Genomic DNA, 24,921 nt, shown 5'->3' with positions numbered 1-24,921 from the left:
AATCATTTCTGTAAGTAGTGTGGAGGAACTATTGAGCTCAGTGCAGAAAAGTTACTTAGCAGACCATTACTTCAAAGAATTCCTCAAGGCTGAAATATTCACTGGAGCACGGAGCACTCGATACCCACCCTAAAACCTTTTCAAATGTTCAGCAATAAGTCTGTTAGAAATGGGTGACAAATTTGAATGCGACCAAAAGCAGTGCAGAAACAGAGTGGGCTGTTTGCGCTCAGATTTTTCTTTAAAGTGAGCTGTGAGTTTTGAGCTGCAAAATTATGTAAAAACGAATGTGTGTTTCATCGGTGTGTTTCTTGTTTGTAGCTTTGGGGAGATAAATGATATGAGGTCTTGTTAAAATAATGAGAGGTGCTGAGAAACGGTCCCTTGGGCGTCCCCTTTGAGACAAGAACAGTGTTAATTAGTCTAAAAAAATGAACGCAGAGAGAAATTTATTTTTTTTAAACTATTAGGACTGGGTTAATGAACCCATTTGACAGTGAAGGATGATACTGCATCCCTATGTTTTTACGCTGAGGTAAATGGACTGGTTCTTATATATCTTATTTTCTACTCTCTTTGGGCAAAACATGCTTCATTCCCTTCCCTCACTTAGATCTAACATTCACATCACTTGGGGTTCAGTATCTTGCCCGAGGATACTTTGGCATGCAGACTGGAGCAGCCAGGGATCGAACCACCAACTACCTCCTGAGCTACAGCCACCGTGTATGTGTCATGTATCATGTATGTGTGTCACCAAGAAAGGGGTCACAGTGTTACAAGGTTTGTTGCTCCCTGGTGTGGTCCAGCCTTACAGGATGGGGTCAGAGGTGAAGAGTAGCTGAGTACTTGGAAAAATCAGAGTATAAAGGACGGCAGCGGAGGACTGAATGGTTATTGAATAAGCCATTATTTTTTATTATCCCCCGGAAGTCTTTCATGATGGGTTAAAGGGTGCGAGATTGTTGTCAGGATTTGGTGTGGGTGCATGACGTGTGCACAGGGAAATTAAAAAGAAAAAAAACCCCAGCTCTTTTCTCGTCAAAGCTCTCAGTTGTAAAACGCTTTCTCTTTGCAGAGGCCCGGAGTTCTGATGGCAGACAGACAATGATGGATTCTCCTCACGCTAGGCTTCAGTTCTCAAACAGCCATTATCATTACGGACCCTGCTGACTGCAGGGCTCATTTGGACAAACGGAGGGGGCTGTTGATATTTCAGGGAAGCCACGTGTAAGAGTGATGAGGAAAACATAGCCTCTTTGCCCAGTCCTCTCTTTCTCATGCGCACTCTGCTCTCTCTCATCCTTTTTCCAGCTTTCATTTGCCCCATTTTTTTCTCGTTTCACTTCCCCTGCCTCTCTTTCTCTCGCTCTCTCCTTCCTGTGTCCTTGTCTCCTCTGTGCACGCTGCCCTCTAAGACCGCCCTGCCCCCACACAGTGTCTCTCTCAAATTAATGTGAAGATATTGACAAGTGATGGGCCTAGAAGGTATAGATCATCAGGAGGGAGAGGAAAAGACAGACGAGACCAAGCTGAACTGCTCCTTACTAAATGAGGGCTTTCCCTGTTGCTACCCAGCAGCTTACTTGTCTGTAAGTGGTGGCTGCAGAAGTGCAGCAGTTAATCAGGTGATTCTCATACTCAGTCTTCAAGAAAGCGTGACGGGTGGAGGCGAGAGGAAAAACAATGACTTTTTCAGGCTTACATACACAAAGTAAATGCCAGGCACATAAATATGTGTCGCACTTGCACACTATTCTGTGCAAACTGGATAAAGCTGCTAACAATGTGCAGACGACCACTTGGTCAATACGCCAGTTACTCAGATGAAGGTAAGGAAAGGGCAAATCATAGCCAATCAGTGAAGAGCTTTCACTGTCCTCTAGCAAGAGATGACCCCTGACCCTATTTGATGACCCTCAGGCCAAAGGTCAACACTCCAGGGGTCAGAGGTCATCTCCATAGACTGACCAAAGAGGCACTGTCATGGTAACAGCGCTGGCTAAAGAATGGTAAGTTGTGGCCTTCATGTGGATCAGAAGATCCCTGAGCAGTGATGTGATGGTACCTGATTTGTTTAAGCTGTTACAAACCTAAATTTGAGGGGTTTTCCATTTATTGTTGTGTACATAAAATACATTTTATACCTCTGGTCTGGTATCTATGGAAATTTGCTAACCTGGATTCTTTTCTGATGTCACAGCTCTCATGTCTTTGATTTGTCAGCGGTTTACCAGCTTCACTCATTTCCCTCATTCAAATGTGTGTTTGAAACTCAATTGGAGAATTATAGACAAATCAATCCACCCAAACCTCTTGCTACCCCACTAAGTCATCTAAGTCATCCAAAGTCTGGTAAGATTTACGTTGTGACCCTTTAAAGGGAGCCTGCACTTTAGTTTTAGAATAACTGAATTGCCCCATGATACTAAACTCTTTAAAAAAAATAATAAGTGAGGTTTTTTGTTCATTTTCTTTTCAGTGCATAAACTCTTCATATTTTAAATAAAAACTTCACATTTACATAACTGGTATTTTGAATTGGAAATAGTATTTAAGTTTACACACGCAAAAAAAAAAAAGATTCTTTCCCCTCATATACATAAAGTAACAATTTTGAGTTAAATGTAACTGGACTATATAGAAATCAATAAGGAAATATATAAATGAATACAATTCAAGGAAATATGCTTGGTATACTAATCACACAATTTTCTTTATACTAAAATCCATTAAATTCAAATACATTGTACTTCATTGTACAAAATCACAGAATATTTTACATGTAATTAAATTACTAAAAGTCAACATTTTATGTCCAAATATATTTTAAGTGCATTTTGGGACAGCTGTCTTTCACATATAGCCTGTTCTGGATGTTTATTTCGTTGTGTTACTTCTGTTAATCACCAGTTTTAAGAGCTGGTGACCTTTTGTACCAGAATCTATGCTGGGTTGCACCATCTTGTGGTGGTTGTGCACACAGCTCCTGTGGTATTCGGCTTCTGTTAAACTTTGCTGCTAGTATATCAAGTACAATTTTGTTAGTCCATTAATTCACATAGACTGTTGACTTACCTATGTGCTCTGTCCCATGCTTGTGTTAAATTGCTCCTACTGGGTCACTTATGGACTGTTAAGTTGGTTACCAACATAGAGATGTACTTGTAGGCTGTGTAACTGTGTAAAGGTATAACATGTGGCCTAAAGTGAAAGTAAATTAAAGTGAACAAAGGATATTCAAAAGTCCTGCCCCTAATTGTACACTGTAACGCTTCAGGGATGTATTAGTTGGCAGCCTAATATTACAGAACTGCTACGCTGGTCAAAGTAACTGCTGTTTACTACTAACAGGTAAGTTCCCAGTAGGTAGATCAGAGGCATGGAAAAGAGAGAGGTTGGTACGAGAAATTGTCCTGAGAGCGCAAGAGCTACAAAACAAACTTTAAAAGAGAAACTGAGCAATAATATTAGCAATTACAGGCCTGCTGCAGCCGATCCCTCGTCTACCTACCTGAACCTTTATTCAGGTTATTCAGGTACAGACAAGAAAGACAGCATATCACATTGCTCTTTCTTTCTGTGTGTGTAGGAATGTACATTACTATGTGTACAGCTACGTAGGTAATGCATATTCAATTCAATTTAGTTCTGTTTTATTTATATAGAACCAAATCACAACAAAAGTTGCCTCAAGGTGCTTTACACTGTAAGCTACACACCCAACAATAATACAAAGAAAACAGAGAAAACGCCAGCAACAGACCAAGCCTTTAGGCGACAGTGGGAAGGAAAAACTCTGTTTTAGCAGAAAGAAACCTGCCACTTCTAATTTCATTGTACCTGTGACAATGACAATAATGACATTCTGATTCTGATTCCAGCAGAACCAGGCTCAGGGAGGGGCGGCCATCTGCTACGACCGGCTGGGGGTGAGGAGGATAAAAGGGCCTCTGTGGAAGAGAGCCAGAGATTAATAATAAGAAATAATTAAATGCAGAGAGGTGTATAAACACATAGTGAGTGAAGAAGAAACACTCGATGCATCATGGGAATCCCCCAGCAGTCTACACCTATTGCAGCATAAGAGAGTCACCTGATCCAGCCCTAACTATATACTTTAGAAAAAAAGAAAGTTTTAAACCTAATCTTGAAATTAGAGATAGTGTCTGTCTCCTGAATCCAAACTGGAAGCTGGTTCCACAGAAGGGGCCAATGAAGAGAAGCCAATAGACATATGCTCTCTCTTTCTAGTACCTGTCAGTATTCTTGCTGCAGTATTTTAGATCAATTGAAGGCTTTTGATGGAGTTTTTAGGACATCTTGATAATAACGAATTACAGTAGTCCAGCCTAGAAGTATTAAATGCATGAACTAGCTTTTCAGCGTCAGTCTGAGACAGGATTTTTCTAATTTTACAGATATTGCGCAAATGGCAGTCCTATTTGTTCAATATGTACATTAAAGGACATATCCTGGTGAAAAATAACTCCAAGATTTCCTATCAGTGTTTCTGGAGGCCACAATAATGCCATCCAGAATGGGCATCTGTCTAGAAACCGCATTTCTAAGATTTTTAGGTCTTTATGTCTTTAAGACATTCCTGCAGTTTAACTAACTGGTGTGTGTTATCTGGCTTCATCGACAGATAAAGTCATATGAGCAACAACAATAACATAAAATGTACATTTAAACAAAGTTAAAGTAACAAAAAATAATTTGATTTTTTAAATAAAGGTTATGGCGCTGTTTATAAAAATTAGTAATTATGTAATTTAATAAAAGGCAGTGACAAACAAAAATAAACAAACAAAAAAACGTGTTTAGTCTGGATTTATTCGAACTGAGATTTGGAGAGCTGGCGTTTGATGCGCGGAGCAGGAAAACTGAGAACTGAGAGTGTTTCTCTGCGTTCACAGTCAGTGTTTGTGGTTTCCCTGCGGCAGAATGTGGGAAGAGAAGAAATTCCTGGCAATCATACATTTTATTCCGACGTTGATGTGAACGCTTGTTATGACTAACTAGGCTTGGTATTAATATCTTACTTGACAACTAACAGACTCGTTTATAAGACAGCTGTGCAGATGTGTCCGCAATATAAGTAATCCCGAAATCCCGATTGATCATCGAGCATTCAGAGAGCGGGGAGTAATCAGTATGTGTAAGCGAAAGAAGTAGCCTAAGTGGCCGATGTTATCCGTACATAAGCCAAATACACCTGTGCAAGTGTTAATACCTGCCCTTCCAGTTTTACCTGGAAGTAAAAGTGTGCTTTGTGTGGGATGAAAGGTTCAAAAGCAATCCAATGACTGAGCAGTACAGTTACAGTCTGGCAGGTGTCTGCTTTTTTTTTTTTTTTTTTTTTTTTTTTTAATTTCTAACATGTCTCTGCACAGCGTCTCTGGCTTGACATGTTGCATAAGGTATCTTAAAGCAACTCTCTAGAAACAGTTCGCTTGCGTTCCTCCAGGTTTTTTGCGAGCATGTCAAATGGAAAAATCAGAGACTTTGACGAAATCACGTCTTTTCTGGGCGACTACGGGCTCTTTCAAATTCTCATTATGGTTCTGCTCAGTGTAAGTACAATGCCCGCAGGATACATGGGTGTAATTGTGGTTTTTGTTTCGGATACACCCGAACATTATTGCAGAAGCTCAAACAGCTCCACGCGCAACGGCACAGAGTGGGAACAGGGGAATGGTTTCCACGAGCGGGACAGCTGGATGGGACCGGACAGCTGCTCTCGATACAAGCTCAGAGAAAACTGGACAGAAAAAGCAGCCGGCTTCAATGACACAGAGCAGTGTTTGGACGGCTGGGTTTTCAGCACTGACAAATACACCGCCACCATCGTGTCTGAGGTTCAGTACTGCCTAAATACATATGATCAGTGACAGTCAGCCTGTCGTACACGAATTGATGGCTGTGACATTAAAAGACCACGAGAGCTAAAACTTGTAAAGATTGCTTCATGTATTCGAAATAAACTCACTTTATTCTAATATTTTTGTCTGAAAGTAACCCGAATAACCATATTCTCTCCTTTTAACTGAAGTGGGATCTTGTGTGCGACAATGCATGGAAAGTCCCTTTCTCCACCTCTTTCTTCTTTGTGGGGGCACTTATTGGATCTTTTATTAGTGGACATCTATCAGACCGGTAAGTCTGTCATATAAAAATATGTAATCAACCTTTGTTTAAAAAACGTTAAGATAAGAAAAGGAGGCTGAAAGATATCGTGGCTTTAACAAGTACACTTGTCTTTTTTTTTTTTCTTCACGAGGAAAGGTTAAAAAAGATTCTTACTTACCTGGGTGAATTGAAAAAATCATTAAAAGCTTTTAATATATGATTGCTAAAGTGGCCTAGTTGCTTTAAAGTTTTAGGAGGGGGGTTAAATTGTTTTCAGAATAGAGTTGTCCAGATAAGTCATGTAAAAATATTTAATACTGCAGTCTGAAAGATGCAGGAGTGTGGCTCATAGAGGCTCCTAAATTTAGGTCTGTGTATTAAATGTGCATGCTCTTTTGTGTATGTATTTCCTGGCTGAAAATTATCAGGGGTGTATTTAGAACTCTGCAGGTTTGAGGTTGAAGCCTGCAGAGCTGTTTTCACGTTATCTGAGGCTTGTGTTTGTTTCCAGTTTGGACTCTATGATCCGCTTGTCTCAGCAAGTTGTTTGGTAAACGGATCAAAGATTTGGAAGCAGATATTCAGTCTAAATATCCAGCTAGTTGGCAACATAGCAATATCTAGGAGTGTACGCACTACTGTGATAGAAGGGAATCTTTTTCTTAGTTCATAACATAGCAGGCAAAGCTACAAGTAAGGATTGTCTCTTTCACTTTTAGTTATTGGTATTTGGTATTTTTAACATGTTTTTATATACGTACATATGTATTATTTGATGAGCTGAAACCAAACAATTTTTAACGGTGGTGCTAACAGAAAAAAATTAAAACCCATACCATCTGAGAGATCTCAAAAAAGTAGAGAGAAGAAAAACTGGTAACCAGCCCAGACTCATTGTGATACTGTTATGTTTTCATTACATTACATCTTTACATCTCTGTATTCCCTATTTCTGCATAACTTTTCTTACAGATTTGGTAGAAAGCCAGTATTTTTTTTCACTATGATCCTACAAACAGTCACCGCCTTGATCCAGGTCACCTCCGTCAGTTGGATCATGTTCACTATCCTCAACTGTCTAAGAGGACTTGGCCAAATTTCCAATTTCGTTGCATCACTCGTACTCGGTAAGACAGTCCATTTGCTTCTATGACACTTCAACAAGTCTCTGCATGTATTCTCCAGGGCTGAAACAAAGTGTAGCACAGAGCCATGTTTCTGTTCCTCAGTGTGATGGTGGTTCAAAACTCATTGAAACGTTGTGCTGTACCAATTCATTTTGGGTCTTAAAAACCTGGTTGTACTGTGTTGAGGCAGTTTAAAGAAGCATTAATCACTATTTCTTGTCTTTGTGTTAAACATATCACATTTGCCTAACACGCACCAGAGGAGACACAAGTTTTTAGTAGCGTTACATCATCCAGCGTAAAAAAAAAAAATCCTGCCAAACACGTTCAAAAGGTCAGCCAATAGAAGCTTTCATGTGAACGAGCAGAATTAAAGTCTACATAAAAGTTTCTTTAACCCCGAGAGGTTTAATCAGCATCTGTGGTGATCTTAACCATACGGTAATTTATTATATTATTTAATCTCTTCTGACTATGATTGCTGACTCCTGTTTGTCTGAACAAAGCTGTATTTTTCAGCTCCAGAGGTGTCTGCATGAAATCAGATAAAGTGCCTCAAGCACTGAAGGAGCATCCCTTTAATCTAAGGCTGTGCTCCTTGAAAGAAAGGCGTTTTGGCTTTTTGTAGCTTACTTTTCATCTCCAAGGCTCTAAGCTAAAGTAAAATACTCCTTTAAGCCATTGTCTCAGAAAACCAATCCTCTCATGTTTCCTTTCATTAAAGCTCAATCCTTCATCTTTGTCTTGTCCAGGTTCTGAAATGCTGAGTAAGTCTGCCAGGGTGACCTACATTCTGCTGGGACACAGTCTTGGGTTTGGCTTTGGTTATGCCTTATTGCCCCTCTTTGCTTACTTCATACGTGGCTGGAGGATGCTGCTGGTTGCTGCTGCCCTCCCAGGCTTCCTATTTATTCCAATGTGGTGGTAAATCTGGATGATGATTCATGTATACTAACCAGTGCACAGAGAATTTTATTAGGAATTTGAGAACCCCTGCATTTCAGTGCATTAATCAGATATTAGTAATGCAATTTTAGAGGAACATGTCAGTATTCGGGTTTTAGAATTCAGTTAGAGGTTACGTAAAAAATCTTAATGGGGAAAGATTTTACCATGATATTATTGTAAGTGCTATCGGCTGTTTTTTTAAAAACATATGAGTCTCTTGGGTTAACTCTAATAAAACATATATAATATTGTGGTCTGATGAAAATGACCAGAGTAGCTGAAACTTATGCAATGGCATAGCTAACTCACATAACTGCTGTTTATATTTGTGGTGTTCACGACATGCCCAGCCTTGTCAATAAGGAACAAAGTTCCAGCTATACAAAACTGGAAAATTGAGTCTACAGTTACTTGATCTGTGAAACTCAATTTCCATGTAATGCTTCATGTGGATGTCTCGTAGTACATATTTACATACTTTATTTGGATTCAATTCAATGTAGACTGTGAAAGTAACTCTGGAACATTTGATGAATGAAGAGTTTGAACAGAAGTTAGTCAATGCCTGCAAGATAATGTTTTTGTTTAGTCAGATACATTACATGTGCATATTCTATCACTCAGCGTAAGGAATTAGAATATTTTTTATTTATCCTTCAATCTAACCAGCCAAGGTAATCTAATCTATTTTTTGGTTTTATTTGTCTTTGGGTGTGTGTGCGTCCTGTTAATATATAACATAAAAAACTGTTCAAGTGCAAGTTGCATCAAAGCAAACCAGAAGATTTCTGAAATAATGCCCTTTAGGCAGGCAAGGGCAAATTAAGGAATTTTGAAAATAACCATGACAAAACACAACATATCAGCACAAACATGTCATGCCAACTGTCAGGCACAGTGGTGGAGGGTGGTGATTTGGGTTTGTTTTGCAGCCACAGGACTTGGGCACCTTGCAATCACTAGGCCGACCATGAACACCTCTGTATACAAAAGTATTGTTAAGTCATATGTGAGGCCAGCTGTCGGACAGATAAAGCTTCATCCAAATTGTGTCATGCAATAGGACAATGATTGAAGCCACAGCAACAAATCTGCAACAGAATGGCTGAAAAACAAAAGAATCAAGGTGTTGCAATGGCCCAGTCAAAGTCCAGATCTCACCCTGACTGAAATGCTGTGGCAAAACCTTAAAAGAGCAAATAAACGAATGCACACAAACCGCAATGAACTGAAGCAACATTGTAAAAAAGAGTGGGTCAAAGTTCCTTCACAGCGATATGAGAGACTCATAAAGTCATGCAGAAAAATTTTACTTCAAGTTATTGCTGTTAAAGGTGGTTCTACAAGATACTGAATCACAGGGTGTACTTAGTTTTCCAAAGGACTGCTTAGAGTGAAAACAAGTGAGAAATGTCTTTTTCACACGATTGTATATATACTGGAGGAGTGTCCACTACACAGACAGAAAGAGAGAGAGAAAACAACAACCCACTACAGGATATAAATAAACAGGAATAATGAAATAAAACAGGATTAATAAACCTCAAAATTGGTCTTCATGTATATTCTGACATGTAGATTTAGTTACATCTGATATCACACGGTACATCAAATCTGTATATAGGTGTTACTGAAAACTCTTATGCTGTCAAATCCACTGATGGTTTTGCTGAGTGATGCATTAAGTCTTTTGTTTTCTTTTAGAAACCAGAATGGCACACACAAAAAACAAAGTCCAGCCTCACTATCTTTTTACAAGCGCATGAAACTAATTTCTCAAAAGCAAAGTTCACTCACGATCAGTTCAGACAAGATAACACTGTTGTCAGTCAGCCTGGACGACATTTGGGTGACAGTTGTGATAGATAACACGTGTTTTCACTGAATCTAGAAAAATCTTGTTTTGAGGTCTATGTTTTGCCATACGCTTTTTGCTGCTCTTGTGTGTGCAGCTTGATTCCTGAGTCGCCTCGTTGGCTTTTGCAGAAAGGTCGAGTGGAGGAGGCTGAACTTGTCATACGTAAGGCTGCCCAGTGGAACAGAGTCCCCGCCCCTGAGGTCATATTCAGAGCTGGGGATTGCTTGGAGCTCATGGTACCATTTTTTTATTTCCTTGAGCTATGAAAGCCATTGTGCTCCAGTATAAAATATGACTTAAATTGTAGTAATCACCATGCAATCTGAAATTATTATATATTCAATGTGGACAGATGAATTTGCTCTATAATGTTCTGTTTCTTTCTGTGTCTAATTCAGCAGAATAAAGATGAAGAAGAGCAGACATACACTTACATGGACTTGATGCGCACCCATAACATAAGGAACATAACAATTTTAGGTGTTTTCATATGGTAATGGGCTTTCCAGAAACATACAGTAATGCCAGATATTCTGTTGCATGTTGTAGTAACAATAATTATGCTACCTAATGTAAAACAAACTTGTTTTGCTGAGTCTTGATTATGCTTTTTTTGCAGGATCTCTGTGGCCATGGTCTACTATGGGCTCTCTCTCAATAGCAGCAACCTGCATGGAAACATCTACCTCAACTGCTTCATTTCTGCAGCCATTGACATTGTTGTGTATGTAGCCACCTGGCTTCTGATTGATAGGGCTCCACGGCCCACTTTACTCTTCACCACGCTGATGTTCTGCGGTATCATGCTTCTGGTTATAAAGCTGGTTCCTGAAGGTATGTGTACAATATCAGCAGTGCAAGGAATTAACTAGAAGACTCGGTAGATTAGCACATTGTTTAAGCTTTTTCTTATCACAGCCTTTTTCTTTCCAGACATGCCCATCATGTTCCAGGTGTTGGCTTTGGTGGGAAAGATTGGTGTATCTGCTGCTTACTGCTTTATCTACGTGTTTTTCACCGAGCTGATGCCCACTGTGGTCAGGAACATGGGCTTGGGGATCTGCGCCACAGCTGCACGAATAGGAGCTATCATATGTCCTTATTTACTTTACATGGGTAAGTGTGCTTTCTTTTTGTTTGTCGGTCAGATACAGGGAGTGCAGAATTATTAGGCAAATGAGTATTTTGTCCACATCATCCTCTTCATGCATGTTGTCTTACTCCAAGCTGTATAGGCTCGAAAGCCTACTACCAATTAAGCATATTAGGTGATGTGCATCTCTGTAATGAGAAGGGGTGTGGTCTAATGACATCAACACCCTATATCAGGTGTGCATAATTATTAGGCAACTTCCTTTCCTTTGGCAAAATGGGTCAAAAGAAGGACTTGACAGGCTCAGAAAAGTCAAAAATAGTGAGATATCTTGCAGAGGGATGCAGCAGTCTTAAAATTGCAAAGCTTCTGAAGCGTGATCATCGAACAATCAAGCGTTTCATTCAAAATAGTCAACAGGGTCGCAAGAAGCGTGTGGAAAACCAAGGCGCAAAATAACTGCCCATGAACTGAGAAAAGTCAAGCGTGCAGCTGCCAAGATGCCACTTGCCACCAGTTTGGCCATATTTCAGAGCTGCAACATCACTGGAGTGCCCAAAAGCACAAGGTGTGCAATACTCAGAGACATGGCCAAGGTAAGAAAGGCTGAAAGACGACCACCACTGAACAAGACACACAAGCTGAAACGTCAAGACTGGGCCAAGAAATATCTCAAGACTGATTTTTCTAAGGTTTTATGGACTGATGAAATGAGAGTGAGTCTTGATGGGCCAGATGGATGGGCCCGTGGCTGGATTGGTAAAGGGCAGAGAGCTCCAGTCCGACTCAGACGCCAGCAAGGTGGAGGTGGAGTACTGGTTTGGGCTGGTATCGTCAAAGATGAGCTTGTGGGGCCTTTTCGGGTTGAGGATGGAGTCAAGCTCAACTCCCAGTCCTACTGCCAGTTTCTGGAAGACGCCTTCTTCAAGCAGTGGTACAGGAAGAAGTCTGCATCCTTCAAGAAAACATGATTTTCATGCAGGACAATGCTCCATCACACAGCGTCCAAGTACTCCACAGCGTGGCTGGCAAGAAAGGGTATAAAAGAAGAAAAACTAATGACATGGCCTCCTTGTTCACCTGATCTGAACCCCATTGAGAACCTGTGGTCCATCATCAAATGTGAGATTTTCCAAGGAGGGAAAACAGTACACCTCTCTGAACAGTGTCTGGGAGGCTGTGGTTGCTGCTGCACGCAATGTTGATGGTGAACAGATCAAAACACTGACAGAATCCATGGATGGCAGGCTTTTGAGTGTCCCTGCAAAGAAAGGTGGCAAGGACACTATATATTGGTCGCTGATTTGTTTTTGTTTTGTTTTTGAATGTCAGAAATGTATATTTGTGAATGTGGAGATGTTATATTGGTTTCACTGGTAAAAATAAATAATTGAAATGGGGATATATTTGTTTTTTGTTAAGTTGCCTAATAATTATGCACAGTAATAGTCACCTGCACACACAGATATCCCCCTAAAATAGCTAAAACTAAAAACAAACTAAAAACTACTTCCAAAAACATTCAGCTTTGATATTAATGAGTTTTTTGGGTTCATTGAGAACATGGTTGTTGTTCAATAATAAAATTATTCCCCAAAAATACAACTTGCCTAATAATTCTGCACTCCCTGTAGCTTAGCGGAGGTGCAGGGGCATCAAAGCTGAAGCAATAATATGCATGTTCGGGGCTAATCTGGCATTTTAGCATTGTTGCCTCACAGCGAGAAGAGTTATATCCATGTTGGGGCATTTCTGTGTGGAGTTGGTACATTTTCCTCGTGTGTGGGTAGTCTGGCTCCTTCCTACTGTCTATAGATGTGTGGGGTTAGGTTAACTGTAGATGCGAAGCATCTATGGTTGTCTGTCTCACCCTATGATAATTAAGTCTCCCGGCGACCCTAAAACGGATAAGCAAAAGAAACTGCATGGATGGACTTTGATTGGACAGCCTAACATTGCATCCTGGTTTGATCATGATTTCTGTAATAGGTTTGCAGTTCATGAGCCTGAGTGAAGGAACCCGTGACAACAGAACTGACCTTAATGTGTAAAATCAACAGAGACCACTTTCAAATGACAAAGTCCACATTAGGATTGATGGTTTACTAAACAACACTATGCATGCAGTTATTATCAGAGGCCTCATCCTCATTTCTACTGTGACCTAGAGTTGTCATGTGTGACTTAGGATTTATATCAAAAATTTATGCAACATACAGTCTTGGTTACAGACAACCTCTTATAAGTGGTTTTATTAAGGAAGTCTGTGTTTTCCAGACTTCTCCTGAAATTATTGTTAGTTGGTTACATTTTTGTATATTCATTTTCCCAATGGTTTTCTCATCTTCTCTGGACTCTGTATATCTTTTTGATTCAGAAACACATCTTGGTAACCTGACCTCCTTCCATTATTGTGTACAAAAGAATGTACTAACACCATTTTTCCATTTTTCCTTTTTGGTTTTTTGTTCCCTGTATATTGCTTTATTGGTCTGGTTTTAAATGTATTTGTAAATTTTGTAATATAATTCTTAATGCCTGTGTATCGTGCACATTTTTATGATGTGGAAATCCTTTTAACAGTGAAAAGATCTCTCATAGTTCCATTTTAAATGCCTTTTATTTTTCTTGCAGGTCTATACAGCAAGATCCTTCCCTACATCATTTTTGGCACAGCCAGTATCATGGCTGCAGCCGTTAGCATGTTGTTGCCAGACACCAGAAACAGCAAACTCCCTGACCTTCTCACCCAGACCAAACACATCAGACGGTATGTTGTTGATGGATGTACCGAGTTCAGATTTCCCTTTTTTTTAATGGCGTAATGTTTGTGGATGGGAGTACAGTATAACCATGACCTGAAATTAAAGGATCCGGCTTTTGATAATAAGTCTGTTACTAATGTATTTGTATTATACAGTATATACAAACACACTGACTTGAATCAGAAACATTTTAATTAAAAGGAGCAAAAATTCTTCAGAGCCAACTGAATCACAGCATTTTTTTAGTGTATTTTAGCCATTCTTATTTACCTGTTCATTCTGCCTTCATTTCTCTTTATATCTTTAAGCTTCTCCTGCTGTTCAAAGGAAACTCTTTCAACCCAACCTGATGCAACTGAAGGCTTCAAAGAAGTGAACTAGAGTGCCATCTGCTGAAAGGAAATCACACAGCAAGTGTGGAAGGACCACATGCATTTGAAGATGAACAGTATTGTTAGAATTAAGATGTGTCTGTAAGACTGTGAGAGGTAAATCTCAGGAAAGTTCACTGAGTTTCTTTGTTCTTGTCAAGGAGAATTAGTGATATAATTACATTCCTGGGTTCACACTTTCCCCATCCAGAGTCTTAAATGGTGCTTTTGTTTTTAGCCTACACAATTGATTGATTGTTTGTTTGTTTTTCAGAATGTATTTTTATGGACTCTTGTATTTACAACATTTATTAAAATAAACTGCATCTCACAATGAGGTAGACAAAAAATAAATTGTGTAGATGGTTTTGAAATAGATTTGTCTAATTTGATTAGTCTTCTTCATTTCATTATATTGTGCTAGGAAAATCAGATTACTGAAACATGTGCAAAAATACATTCGGAATACAAAAATAGTTTGCACAATTCTAAAGAGCCTGAAAGTGGTACCACCCTTATTTTTCAGTATGTCCTGAACTCTTTTAAGCTTTCTTAGGAATAGTTCTCCAGGCTTCTTGAACAAGATGCAAGCTCTTCTTTTTTGTTTGTTGGCTGTATTTTCTTCCCAATGTTGTGGTCCACATTCTGAGAAGGCAAATCCATCACTGCCAGTGTTCCACTAAAGACATGATTTTCAGATCGTGTTCATTTGTTTCTTCAATATTTTTTTTTCTCTGAAGAACACACTGAACACCATGCTGACATGCTGTGTTTGAGCTAATAGCTCTTACAAAATGATTCTTTTCTAGGCTGTCTGTTATGTGTAGACACAACACTGGTTTCAAAGTGCCTTTTTTTGCTTCCATGATTCATAGGCCAGTGTTAAATGGCTTAATACCAATAAACAGATACTGAAAATGGTCAGGTACAACGACTTGGCCAAACCTGAGTGAAAAATCAACCAATGTCCAAAGGAAAAAAAAGAGGGTCTTTAGAAAGTCTGGAGAATTATTGCCCATGATAACTTACAAAAAAATACATAAATACAAGAAAGCCTGGCAGTGTGGAAGCATGAAATAAGGAAATGAAGGCTGGCTTGAGACCTTCGCACAGTAATGTACATTGGTAATCCGAGGAAGAAGAGCAGTCCCAATAGAAAGTCTCAGGCCTCCATTTTGTGCTTCAGGTGATCCATGGATGAATTGTTAGCCAATCAAAACAGGCAGCTTGGCAAGGCTACAGATCCGAAAGACTTTCAAGCTGTACCATCAGCTTCATTTTTTTTTTTTTTATATAAATAAATATTTGAAAAGCCAGCATTCCGGATAATGTTCTAAAGAAATAAGTGTTATTACTGCCTCAAAGACAGATCCCTATGTCTTTGAAGGCAGGTTAACAAATAGAAAGAACTTTAAATCTTTTGTTTTTAAATTATTTTACAGTATTTTTTACAACTTTATTATTTCCCATTTTAAGAAACAAAAAAGGCCCTCATAGCATGTATTCACTAAAGTCCTTTGTACAAAAGGTTCCACGTTTTAAAAAATGTAACACACAAGTAGAGCGATTAAATAAAATAAGTTTTTAAAAAATCTAATTAAATTGAAATGATCAATTAACGTGACTAATTTACGGCTTTTGTTTAATTTTTTAATTTTTCCTTTTTTACTAAAGAGTTTCAATTCATTCGGCCATCTGTTTACGTATGCTTTAGTATCTGTGGTAAGCATCTACATGTCAGCGTTCATGTCGCGCAGCTGTCTAAAATATCGCGAGATTGGTACTCCGGACTACATAAGGCGCAGTCTTGAGTGCACCGCGCCCCCGTGATCATCCCTGCTGAAGACACTAGAGCCCGGTGTCTACAGCAATAACACACCTTCCCCGCTGAACGAAGATATTGGGATAAAACAGCCAGTTAAGCTGATGTTTCTAACTTAAACAAAGTGGGAAGTCACTGGAAGAAAAGTGAACGAACAGCCGCTCGCTTCGACTCGCGTTAAATGTGCGGCTGTCACGCAACAGCTAGCAGATGAAGTTAGCTAGCTAGCTAACGTGTAGGTGCTGATAGTTATGGCTTTAGCTTTGAAAATCTTCTGTTTGCCTTTACGTTGTAGCTAGTTAACCCTCGATTAATTGGACATTTACATTTTGGTGCAAGTGCGGTGACCATTATGCTAGTTGTCGTGCTAACCAGTTCGAACAAGTTACTGTTACGTCTACTCATCTAACACTAACCTAGCTAGCTAAGACTGGTGTTATATTACCGTATTTGTATTCATAATTTGACGTGTCGCTCTTCTTGTAGTAAATTAGATTTAAGCTGAGTCAGAGGTTAAACCGGCTTTGATTTGAAGAGACAAATTAAGTAAGTTTAGCCAGGTTAACTGTCCTACCTGGTAACAGCTAAACTGACAGAAAACGTCAGGTTACTACAGATAACATCTAGTCTACAAGACAGTGTTTGCCTATTATCTAACCTCCCAAAGTTGCACGTGCTAATCACAGGCCCCTTACCTTGTCTGCAATTTCTAAATCATATAGATTACAGGATCTTATCATCTGTAGCTGTAGAGGAAAGTGTCACTCAGTCCAAGTTCATATTTTACCCTCAAGTAAACATGGCTCCTAAAAAGAGACCAGTGCCCTTAAACATTGCTCCTGCTAGTGATGGATTATCCACCTCCACCAATACAGAGATTACATCTGAGTAAGTTGACCTGCTGACTTAAAATATTGCAGTTGTTTAAAAAGATGTTATTCTAAACTGTCTTAATTTTATCAGGGCCAATTTAGAAGCGTTGAAGAAAATACTGGAGGAGCTGGACCTGGATGAACAGCAAAAGAAAAGATTAGAAGCTTTCCTTACCCAGAAGGCCAAGGTTGGGGAGCTGAAAGATGATGACTTCCATCGTATCTGCGAGCTGGGTGCAGGCAACGGAGGAGTGGTCAACAAGGAGTGCCACAAACCTTCAGGCATAATCATGGCCAGAAAAGTGAGATTTTGCAATTATAAAACAAAAAACTGTTGGGTCTGTTGTACTCAATCTGGTGATAAAATGCTAGAGTTGTTCTTCCTGGTCTTAGTGTTCACCCTTTGATACCCATTTAATTAGAGCTGGGCGATATAAGATTTCATATCATGATATGTTTTTTTTCATTTCAGGCGATAACGATATATATCACGATATAAGCCAAATAACTATATTTGTAAGATTTAAATGTGCTGTTGCTCACAAGTAAAATGTGAAATAATTAGCAGCTTGTTTTAATTTAAATATTTATTTCCCATAATAAGTTCAACAGGGTAGATGTACTTAAGGAACATGAGACTTCAGTTTCAGATAAATAAAGGCAAATATTGCAAACTACACAAAAAACACAGCCGCTAAAGCGTTTAAGTTTCAAAATAGAACAAACAAAACAGACTACTAAATTGTCAATTCCACTTAGAAACAAAATTTTAATTCTAAAAATAAATCTTAGTTTTACAGAAGAACAGACAAAATTGACTAACTTTTGTCAATATCAAATAAACTGAGAACTAAAAGTAAATTCTCAATCTCTCCTTGTTGTATAGCTTAGCTTTTCAAACCGTTTTAACAGTGACTTTAGCCTGACAAAAGCCTAATGACGAATTGGTGCTTTCAGTCAGAGATTGAGCATGCACCGGTTTATTGTATTTCCAGACTTGCTTTCGGCACAATTTACAGTCCGCGCTACTCTGTTTTTTGTCAGACTTGAAATAGCCGAAATACCTTCACACTACGGAACTTCTATGGCCCTTCCGTTCGACAAGCTCTCCAGCATTGGAACCATCATCGTTTTTTTTTCGGTAACCTTCGCTCACGCTCTCGGTTGATTTTTCTCTAGTCAGCAAACTCATTTCCTTCATTACCTGGGCAGCCCGGCTGGCTGCTTCCCAAACAAATACACATGTGCGCCTTGGCACTTGTGCTGCACGTAACAAGTCATGTGACGTGATGCTGCGGCTGTGATTGGTTCGGCTCTGTGCTACTTAATTTGGATTGGCTGTTCTTTTCTTTTTTTTAAGAGGACAAGAGAGATGAGGCCTATCGCAATAGTTTAATTTTTCTATCGAGAAAAAGTTATTTCGCAATACATATCGTTATCGTTCTATTGCCCAGCTCTACATTTAATATAACACCTTTCTTCTGTGTTTAGCTCATACATTTAGAAATAAAACCTGCAATAAGAAACCAGATCATCAGAGAGCTCCAGGTACTACACGAGTGTAATTCTCCCTACATTGTGGGCTTCTATGGAGCTTTTTACAGCGATGGAGAAATCAGCATCTGCATGGAACACATGGTAAGAGCTCAAAAATTGTATTCCAGTATTGTCTTTTGATCCCGACAAAGATATCATCTTTTCTCTTATCTGTTGTTAGCGTGCTGAAGACTTATAGAGATGACAACTGGATTAAAGAGTGGTTTTTTTACCCAAACAATCAAATTATGTTGTCTAAAATCCCTATCCATTTTGCCTAATGTCTTTGTGAGTTAATCGTGTGTGTGTGTGTGTGTACATGCGTGTATGCATATGCAGCAGTAATTTGTTGGAAGTGGGTTAATGAGGTACACAAACTGTGTTAATTCTTTACAGTGTACACAAAAAGGATAGAATAATGTAGCCAGTCACTGGCTACATTAGTCACCTTGAGGTCTTCTTTTCTCTCACCTGACAGTGCCTTCTTCCTTGTCCCAAGATATACACTCACCATCTGATATACTTATTCCTAATCCTGCCAATTCTTGCCACTCTCAATGTACATCTCAGTTCAATCTTTAATTGAATTCCACTTCATTTTCATCATCAGCCCCTAACAGACGCAGGTCATAACTGTTTTTCAGAATCAATCTGTCAACATTTTCATTTACTTTCTGAATACTCAGTCTTCAGGCTGCCTTCTGTTATTTTAGCACTCGTATCACAAGTTGCTGTAATCTCTCTGGTGTAGGATGGTGGCTCTCTGGACCAGGTGATGAAAGAAGCAAAGCGGATTCCTGAAGAGATTCTGGGCAAAGTCAGCATTGCTGTAAGTATATTATTTTTTGCTCTCATGTTAATGCACTGATGTGAAACAATGTAGTGTTTTAATTTAATTAATTGAGGCGTTTAAAAAAACAACAACAACCAAACAATCAAGCTCTGTCATAGTTATGTTATGATTTGTTTTGAGATTAGGATCAAAATAACCATACTTGCTTTGCGCAAGTGCATCTAAACACCTTTCACTCTTAGTTCAGGATGAGTTCTGTCATATTGTTTTCTGTAGCATCAAGCCTGTTTAGCGTCATTGACTTCCTTAATTTTTCTCCATTTTGAAACAGGTTTTGAGAGGCCTTGCCTACCTAAGAGAAAAACATCAAATCATGCATAGAGGTATGATGCATGACGTTTATGATTGTATCTTGAATAAATGAGTTTCATCTGCAAGTATGATGTGGAGCAGTTTCTATTTACAGCCTAGTTTGATCTCAAGTGGGCCAGATCAGTTAAAGAACTGCATAATAACATCTTACTATAACGATCGTTGTGTGCATGTATGTTTGTTCCCAACTCCTCCTAGACCCCGTTCATTATTCTGGATTAAACTTGCTATATACATTTTTTGGAACTAAACTATATTTTTACTCTTTTTGACTGAAACAAGTTGGGCTAGTAATATTTTCCATACAGATTGACTTGGGTATTAAAACTTTCATCACTTTTCCCAGAAAAGCAGTGTGGCTTGTTGACAATTGAGGATATTTATGATTTTACTACAACTTCGACACTTTGCAAAGCTATCCAGAGGATCTTAGTGGATCCTTTGGTGGTCTGATTCTGGGCCTCAGGCTGTTTGACATCCATAGTATAGAGATTCAGTAGGATAACATTTTCATATAATTTTATAAGTAATAAAATGTCCTTTTTATTCTCAGATGTGAAGCCCTCAAACATCCTGGTAAACTCACGCGGGGAGATCAAGCTGTGTGACTTTGGTGTGAGTGGGCAGCTCATAGACTCGATGGCCAATTCCTTTGTTGGGACAAGATCCTACATGTCGGTATGTTTGAGTCTGTTTATGAAACCAGTGTACAAGTTTGTTCTGCATCAGTGTTCATTTTATGTGAGAATCTTTTAAACTCATTTTAGGTCAGTAGCTTAAATAACAGAATTCTTATCTGATAATTTTGATGAAGAGATTTATCCACTGATACATATTTAACTTGAGATTAATGCTTCAGCCTTTTGAACAGTGTTCAACAGTTCCATATTACTATAATAAAGAATTGATGATTGTTTTGTGTGTTGTTTATGTTTGATGTCTAGCCTGAGAGATTGCAGGGGACTCATTACTCTGTGCAGTCTGATGTGTGGAGTATGGGCTTGTCCCTTGTAGAGCTGTCAGTTGGACGCTTTCCCATCCCCCCTCCAGATGCTAAGGAGCTGGAGGCCATATTTGGACGACCGATCTTGGATGATGCACAGGGAGAGACCCACAGCACATCCCCTAGACCCAGACCTCCGGGTAGACCTGTTAGTGGTAAGCTACACAATCATCCATGTGTGTTTCAGGTGGCTGGCTGGAAAGTGCAGTAGGCAAACCTTGCATGCGCACTGCTCCAAGTTTCCACATGAGAAATCACGTAACTTGCTGATATCATTGAATTGGACACTCTGATTTATGAACCTGTCTGCTCCGTGAATGCTCGATGCCCCAAAGGAATGTTTGCCATGTTTTTAATTGAAGGTTTTTTTTCTGACTGAGTTCTCACTTGTTTTGTTAAACTGACTTCATCGTGGCTCCTTCCCCAGGCCACGGTCCGGTAATGGCTATCTTTGAACTACTAGACTACATTGTCAATGAGGTAAGATTACAAGAAGTAATCCAAAGCAGTATTTATTGTCAACCACGTAAAATCATGAAGGAGTCGCTTTCTGCTGTTTATACTACAACATTTTCTTTTAACTTTCAGCCACCACCTAAACTACCCCATGGAGTATTCACCCCTGATTTTCAGGATTTTGTGACCAAGTGGTGAGACATTTGAAAACTCAACCTATTGCTCACCTTTCCTCACTTACACATCTTAAGCGTCAAGTAACATGACAAGTAATAGTGACATAACATTGGATTACATGTTTACTAACTTGATGGACGATCTTGATCTTCTTTTATGTCCAGTCTCATCAAAAATCCAGCAGACAGGGCTGACTTAAAAATGTTAATGGTAAGTGTCAGTTTGACTTTAAGTTCCCTATTTTTTTTTAAACAGATTATCACAAAGTAAAATATGTGACAGGCCTAAATCACTATATCATTTTTTTTATAGTAAAAAAACTTCTCAGCTAAACTGGCAGTGCTGTTTAACTTGATAGCAACCATATATTTAGTCAGCTGAGTTACTGTATTGTTTATATTTGTGCTTTTTCAGAACCACACATTTATCAAGCGGTCTGAAGCAGAGGAGGTGGATTTCGCTGGGTGGCTTTGTAAAACAATGGAACTGAACCAACCCAGCACTCCCACACGCACTACAGATTGAGCTACGTATATTCACTCAGACATTATGTAAAAACATGAAGAACCTGCTGCCTAAAACTGTACATTCAGATATACTGTATTACACCTTGTGTGACACATCCTCCCTCAGGTGGATCCGTAAAAGCTTCATCTTCAAATCAGCTCTATTGATATTTTATCACGTAATTCACATCCCAGGATAGATACTTAAACAACACACACAAATGATTGTTGGAAATGTTGACAGCATAGATTATTACAGGTTTATTCGGTTCAGGATTTTGACTCATTAAGCCACATATCTGCGCCACTGCTGCACTAATATTATTATTATTATTTTTTTTCCCCCAGTAGCTTTCTGACATACAGCTGATTGTACACATACTGTATAGAATTGTAAAAGACTTACTTGGAAAGGTTCATAAAACAGAACAAAAGAAATAACCAATATTTGTAATTTCATCCCCAGCCCCCCTAAATCCAATGCAGTTTTCCAGCTTTCTTGTCTGAAATTTTCTGAAGTGCTCTGAGGCTTACGCTGTTTTCACACATGCACTGGAAAATGTTGAAAGAATCCGGTGTGGATACTCACCCAGTTGCTCTGGGTAACATGCGGCTCCGCTGGGTAATGTCCAATTAAGGGCTGCAGTGGATGTTTGAAAACAGCATTACATTACAAGTATGTCAATCCCAGTTATTACAATCATGGTTAGGCTTTGTGTGTCTGCAGAAAAATATACTTATGAGTTTCTTTATATGTCTGTTATGCAAATACACTGAAAAATGTAAGGATTAGCTTATTTTACTGAACAGGTTGCGTGCATCTGAGATGTTTCTGAAGTTTCTTGCTTTTCTTAACATGGCAGATTTCTACAAATTTTGAGATGTCTTGAGGTGAAGCACAATGTTTCATGCTTTACAGCATGACCCTCTTGTCAAAGCCAAAAATAATTAAAAAAAAAGTTTTTACAAACGTTAAAAATACTCTGTTCTCTGTTCCCTCTGTGTTATAGGGTTATGTTTTGTTTTTAAAGTTAAACATCTCTGCATTTTCCCTCTGCAGGTTTGGTATGTTTAGTAAAAGACTTCCTTTGCAAATCCTAGAAATTCAGCTTTTAAGAAGGCTGCTTTTATCCCTTGAATGAACTCCATCATGGCTCAATGGGCATTGTCAGCTTAAACAAATTATCATTTTTTTGTATACCCTCTAATGTAAACAACAGGATGTGGATTGGCCATGTGCATCCTGCGTTAGGGCATTTTGACTGTGTCCTGTCACCACCAGTTTAAAAACATAGATTGGGGTAAATTCTTCAGAAACTTGATAAATCACAATGCTTCGGAGATGAATAAATGGTATGCACTGTGACTTCCAAGCATGATAGCTTCATTTACTGAAATATCACATCTGTCTTACACTTGTTTCACCAGAAGGGGGAAGCATATTGGGTGTATAATACTGAGGACCTCTGAACAAATACTAAAAAATAAAGTATAAGATATAATAGTATTCATATCTAAATAGATCTGGGCTGAGAGATGCATTCTGAGGGCACTTCTGCTACCAAGTTAACGATTGCATAATTGAATGAAGCTTAAGCTTGATATTGACCTGAACCACTACCAGGTAAAGAAAAAAAAAAAATCCCAAAACTATCTAGTGTTGATTAAGCGCCTTCTCTTAAATGGGTGTCAACTTGCAGGATTAAAATGTAAGACACTGAGGTGTGAGAACGATACGGTGTTGCAGTATGCGTGGTGGCTAAGTGTTGACGGGAGGGGGACTAATGCAGCATAAAAACAGCAAAGTCTGCAGTCATTAATATGCAAATATGCAAATGAGAGGGTAATTAACATTGGGCGTTTGTCAGTGGCTCTTTGATTGCTAATGAATTCCAATCTGCAAGAAAGGGGGAGGGGATGATGAGCTAAAAATTAGGAAAAAGAACAGGATGACATTGTGCTCCTCTGTCTTTCTTACAATAATAAGGAAACGAGTGCAGCATGAAGGCTTTTACCAAACATTGCAGTTTTGGTTTTTTTTTTTAGCTTGCGTCAGATACTAAAAAGGCTGTCGCAGTTGAAAACATGAAAGATACCTCTCACTAGAAACGCTGGTGCTAAAAATCAGTTTCAGCACGAGCAAACATCTCAGAAAAATGGGGTGGGGAGCGTGTGCCAACGACAATTAACCATTCACGCCGTCGGTGAGCAGTCAGCATGGCAGGCTTGAGCCACCGCAGGAAGGTAGAATGATTTCTGCTCATTAAGAGTGATGGGGCTGACCCCTGTTGAGAGATGCTCAGGTATCTTGGTGGGGGATGTGCACTGCCAGCATGGTGTGTGTCACAAACAGTGTTATTTTGGCAAATGGGGACCTGCAGTTCACACACGAGCACACACACACACACACACACACACACACTGCTGTTATTGCTGTTTCAGTGGTCCCCTGACACTAGTACGTCTTCCTCTGTGTGACATGTGAAATGAGAGGACGTATACGTGAAATAAAAACAAATTGGAAGAGAATAATAGTGTAAGACAGCTGCTCAAATGGTGTAATGACTTCATCAAAATGCTACCACTTTATATATTTGAGTCGGCTACAGCTATGATGCTGTGTCACACAAAAAAATCCCACTAAAAATCTGGATGAATCTTCTGTCAGTGAATCTAATCAGCAGTGTGATGTTAGTTTTTTTTTTTTTGTGTGTGTGTGTCTTACTAAATACTTTCCCAAATTCTTGAAACAGGATTGCAAGTACAAGAGCTCAAGCTAATCTATTTGAAATGGTGTGTTAGCAGCTGATCAGAGTTTTGCTCTGTTTGCTGCATGAAAGACTGTGTTTGTGTGTGTGTTAGGAGAGGGGGGGCTGTATTTTTTACAGGAAACAGGAAACCAGAAGTCATAACAGGATGCCCCAGGTTTTGATACTGTACCTGATGCGTGGGTGGCTGCATGGGGGTAACCCATTTACAAAGCCTTAGAGCCTTCGACTAGAAGAAGAAGAAAGGGCCCAGGAAAGAGTAGGTGGTGAGGAGGGTATACGCTTTGGGGTTAGGAAAATGGAGTTCCACTCTAAATATAGC

General features: G+C 39.2%; 2 protein-coding genes across 4 annotated transcripts; both read left to right on the top strand.

Annotated features, from left to right (window-relative positions):
• The first annotated feature begins 5,392 nt into the window (after nt 1-5,392).
• LOC116319007 (solute carrier family 22 member 5-like) lies at nt 5,393-14,672 on the top strand. Of its 2 annotated transcripts, none has more exons than XM_031738224.2 (10): nt 5,393-5,861; nt 6,056-6,159; nt 7,105-7,259; nt 8,012-8,183; nt 10,160-10,301; nt 10,467-10,558; nt 10,685-10,899; nt 10,999-11,181; nt 13,793-13,928; nt 14,232-14,672. In XM_031738224.2, the coding sequence occupies exons 1-10, from the start codon at nt 5,484-5,486 to the stop codon at nt 14,302-14,304; spliced, it is 1,650 nt and encodes a 549-aa protein (XP_031594084.2). In that variant the 5' UTR covers nt 5,393-5,483; the 3' UTR covers nt 14,305-14,672. The 2 variants fall into 2 exon arrangements, with proteins under 2 accessions (XP_031594084.2, XP_031594078.2); XM_031738218.2 differs by having other exon boundaries at nt 10,464-10,558.
• A 1,416-nt stretch (nt 14,673-16,088) lies between these two features.
• Nucleotides 16,089-23,197, top strand: map2k2b (mitogen-activated protein kinase kinase 2b). 2 transcript variants are annotated; one of them, XM_039602747.1, is made up of 12 exons: nt 16,089-16,722; nt 16,839-17,004; nt 17,080-17,290; nt 18,480-18,626; nt 19,276-19,353; nt 19,649-19,700; nt 20,243-20,367; nt 20,634-20,847; nt 21,120-21,172; nt 21,281-21,342; nt 21,490-21,535; nt 21,740-23,197. In XM_039602747.1, exons 2-12 carry the CDS (start codon nt 16,916-16,918, stop codon nt 21,848-21,850), a joined length of 1,188 nt encoding a protein of 395 aa, XP_039458681.1. In that variant the 5' UTR covers nt 16,089-16,722; nt 16,839-16,915; the 3' UTR covers nt 21,851-23,197. The 2 variants fall into 2 exon arrangements, with proteins under 2 accessions (XP_039458681.1, XP_031594094.1); XM_031738234.2 differs by having other exon boundaries at nt 16,089-17,004.
• The last annotated feature ends 1,724 nt before the right edge of the window (nt 23,198-24,921 follow it).

This window comes from Oreochromis aureus, linkage group 18 (assembly GCF_013358895.1).
Source record: "Oreochromis aureus strain Israel breed Guangdong linkage group 18, ZZ_aureus, whole genome shotgun sequence".
NCBI lineage: Eukaryota > Metazoa > Chordata > Actinopteri > Cichliformes > Cichlidae > Oreochromis > Oreochromis aureus.
The sequence above is the reverse complement of the archived record's forward strand: the minus strand, read 5'-3'. Positions and strand labels throughout refer to the sequence as shown.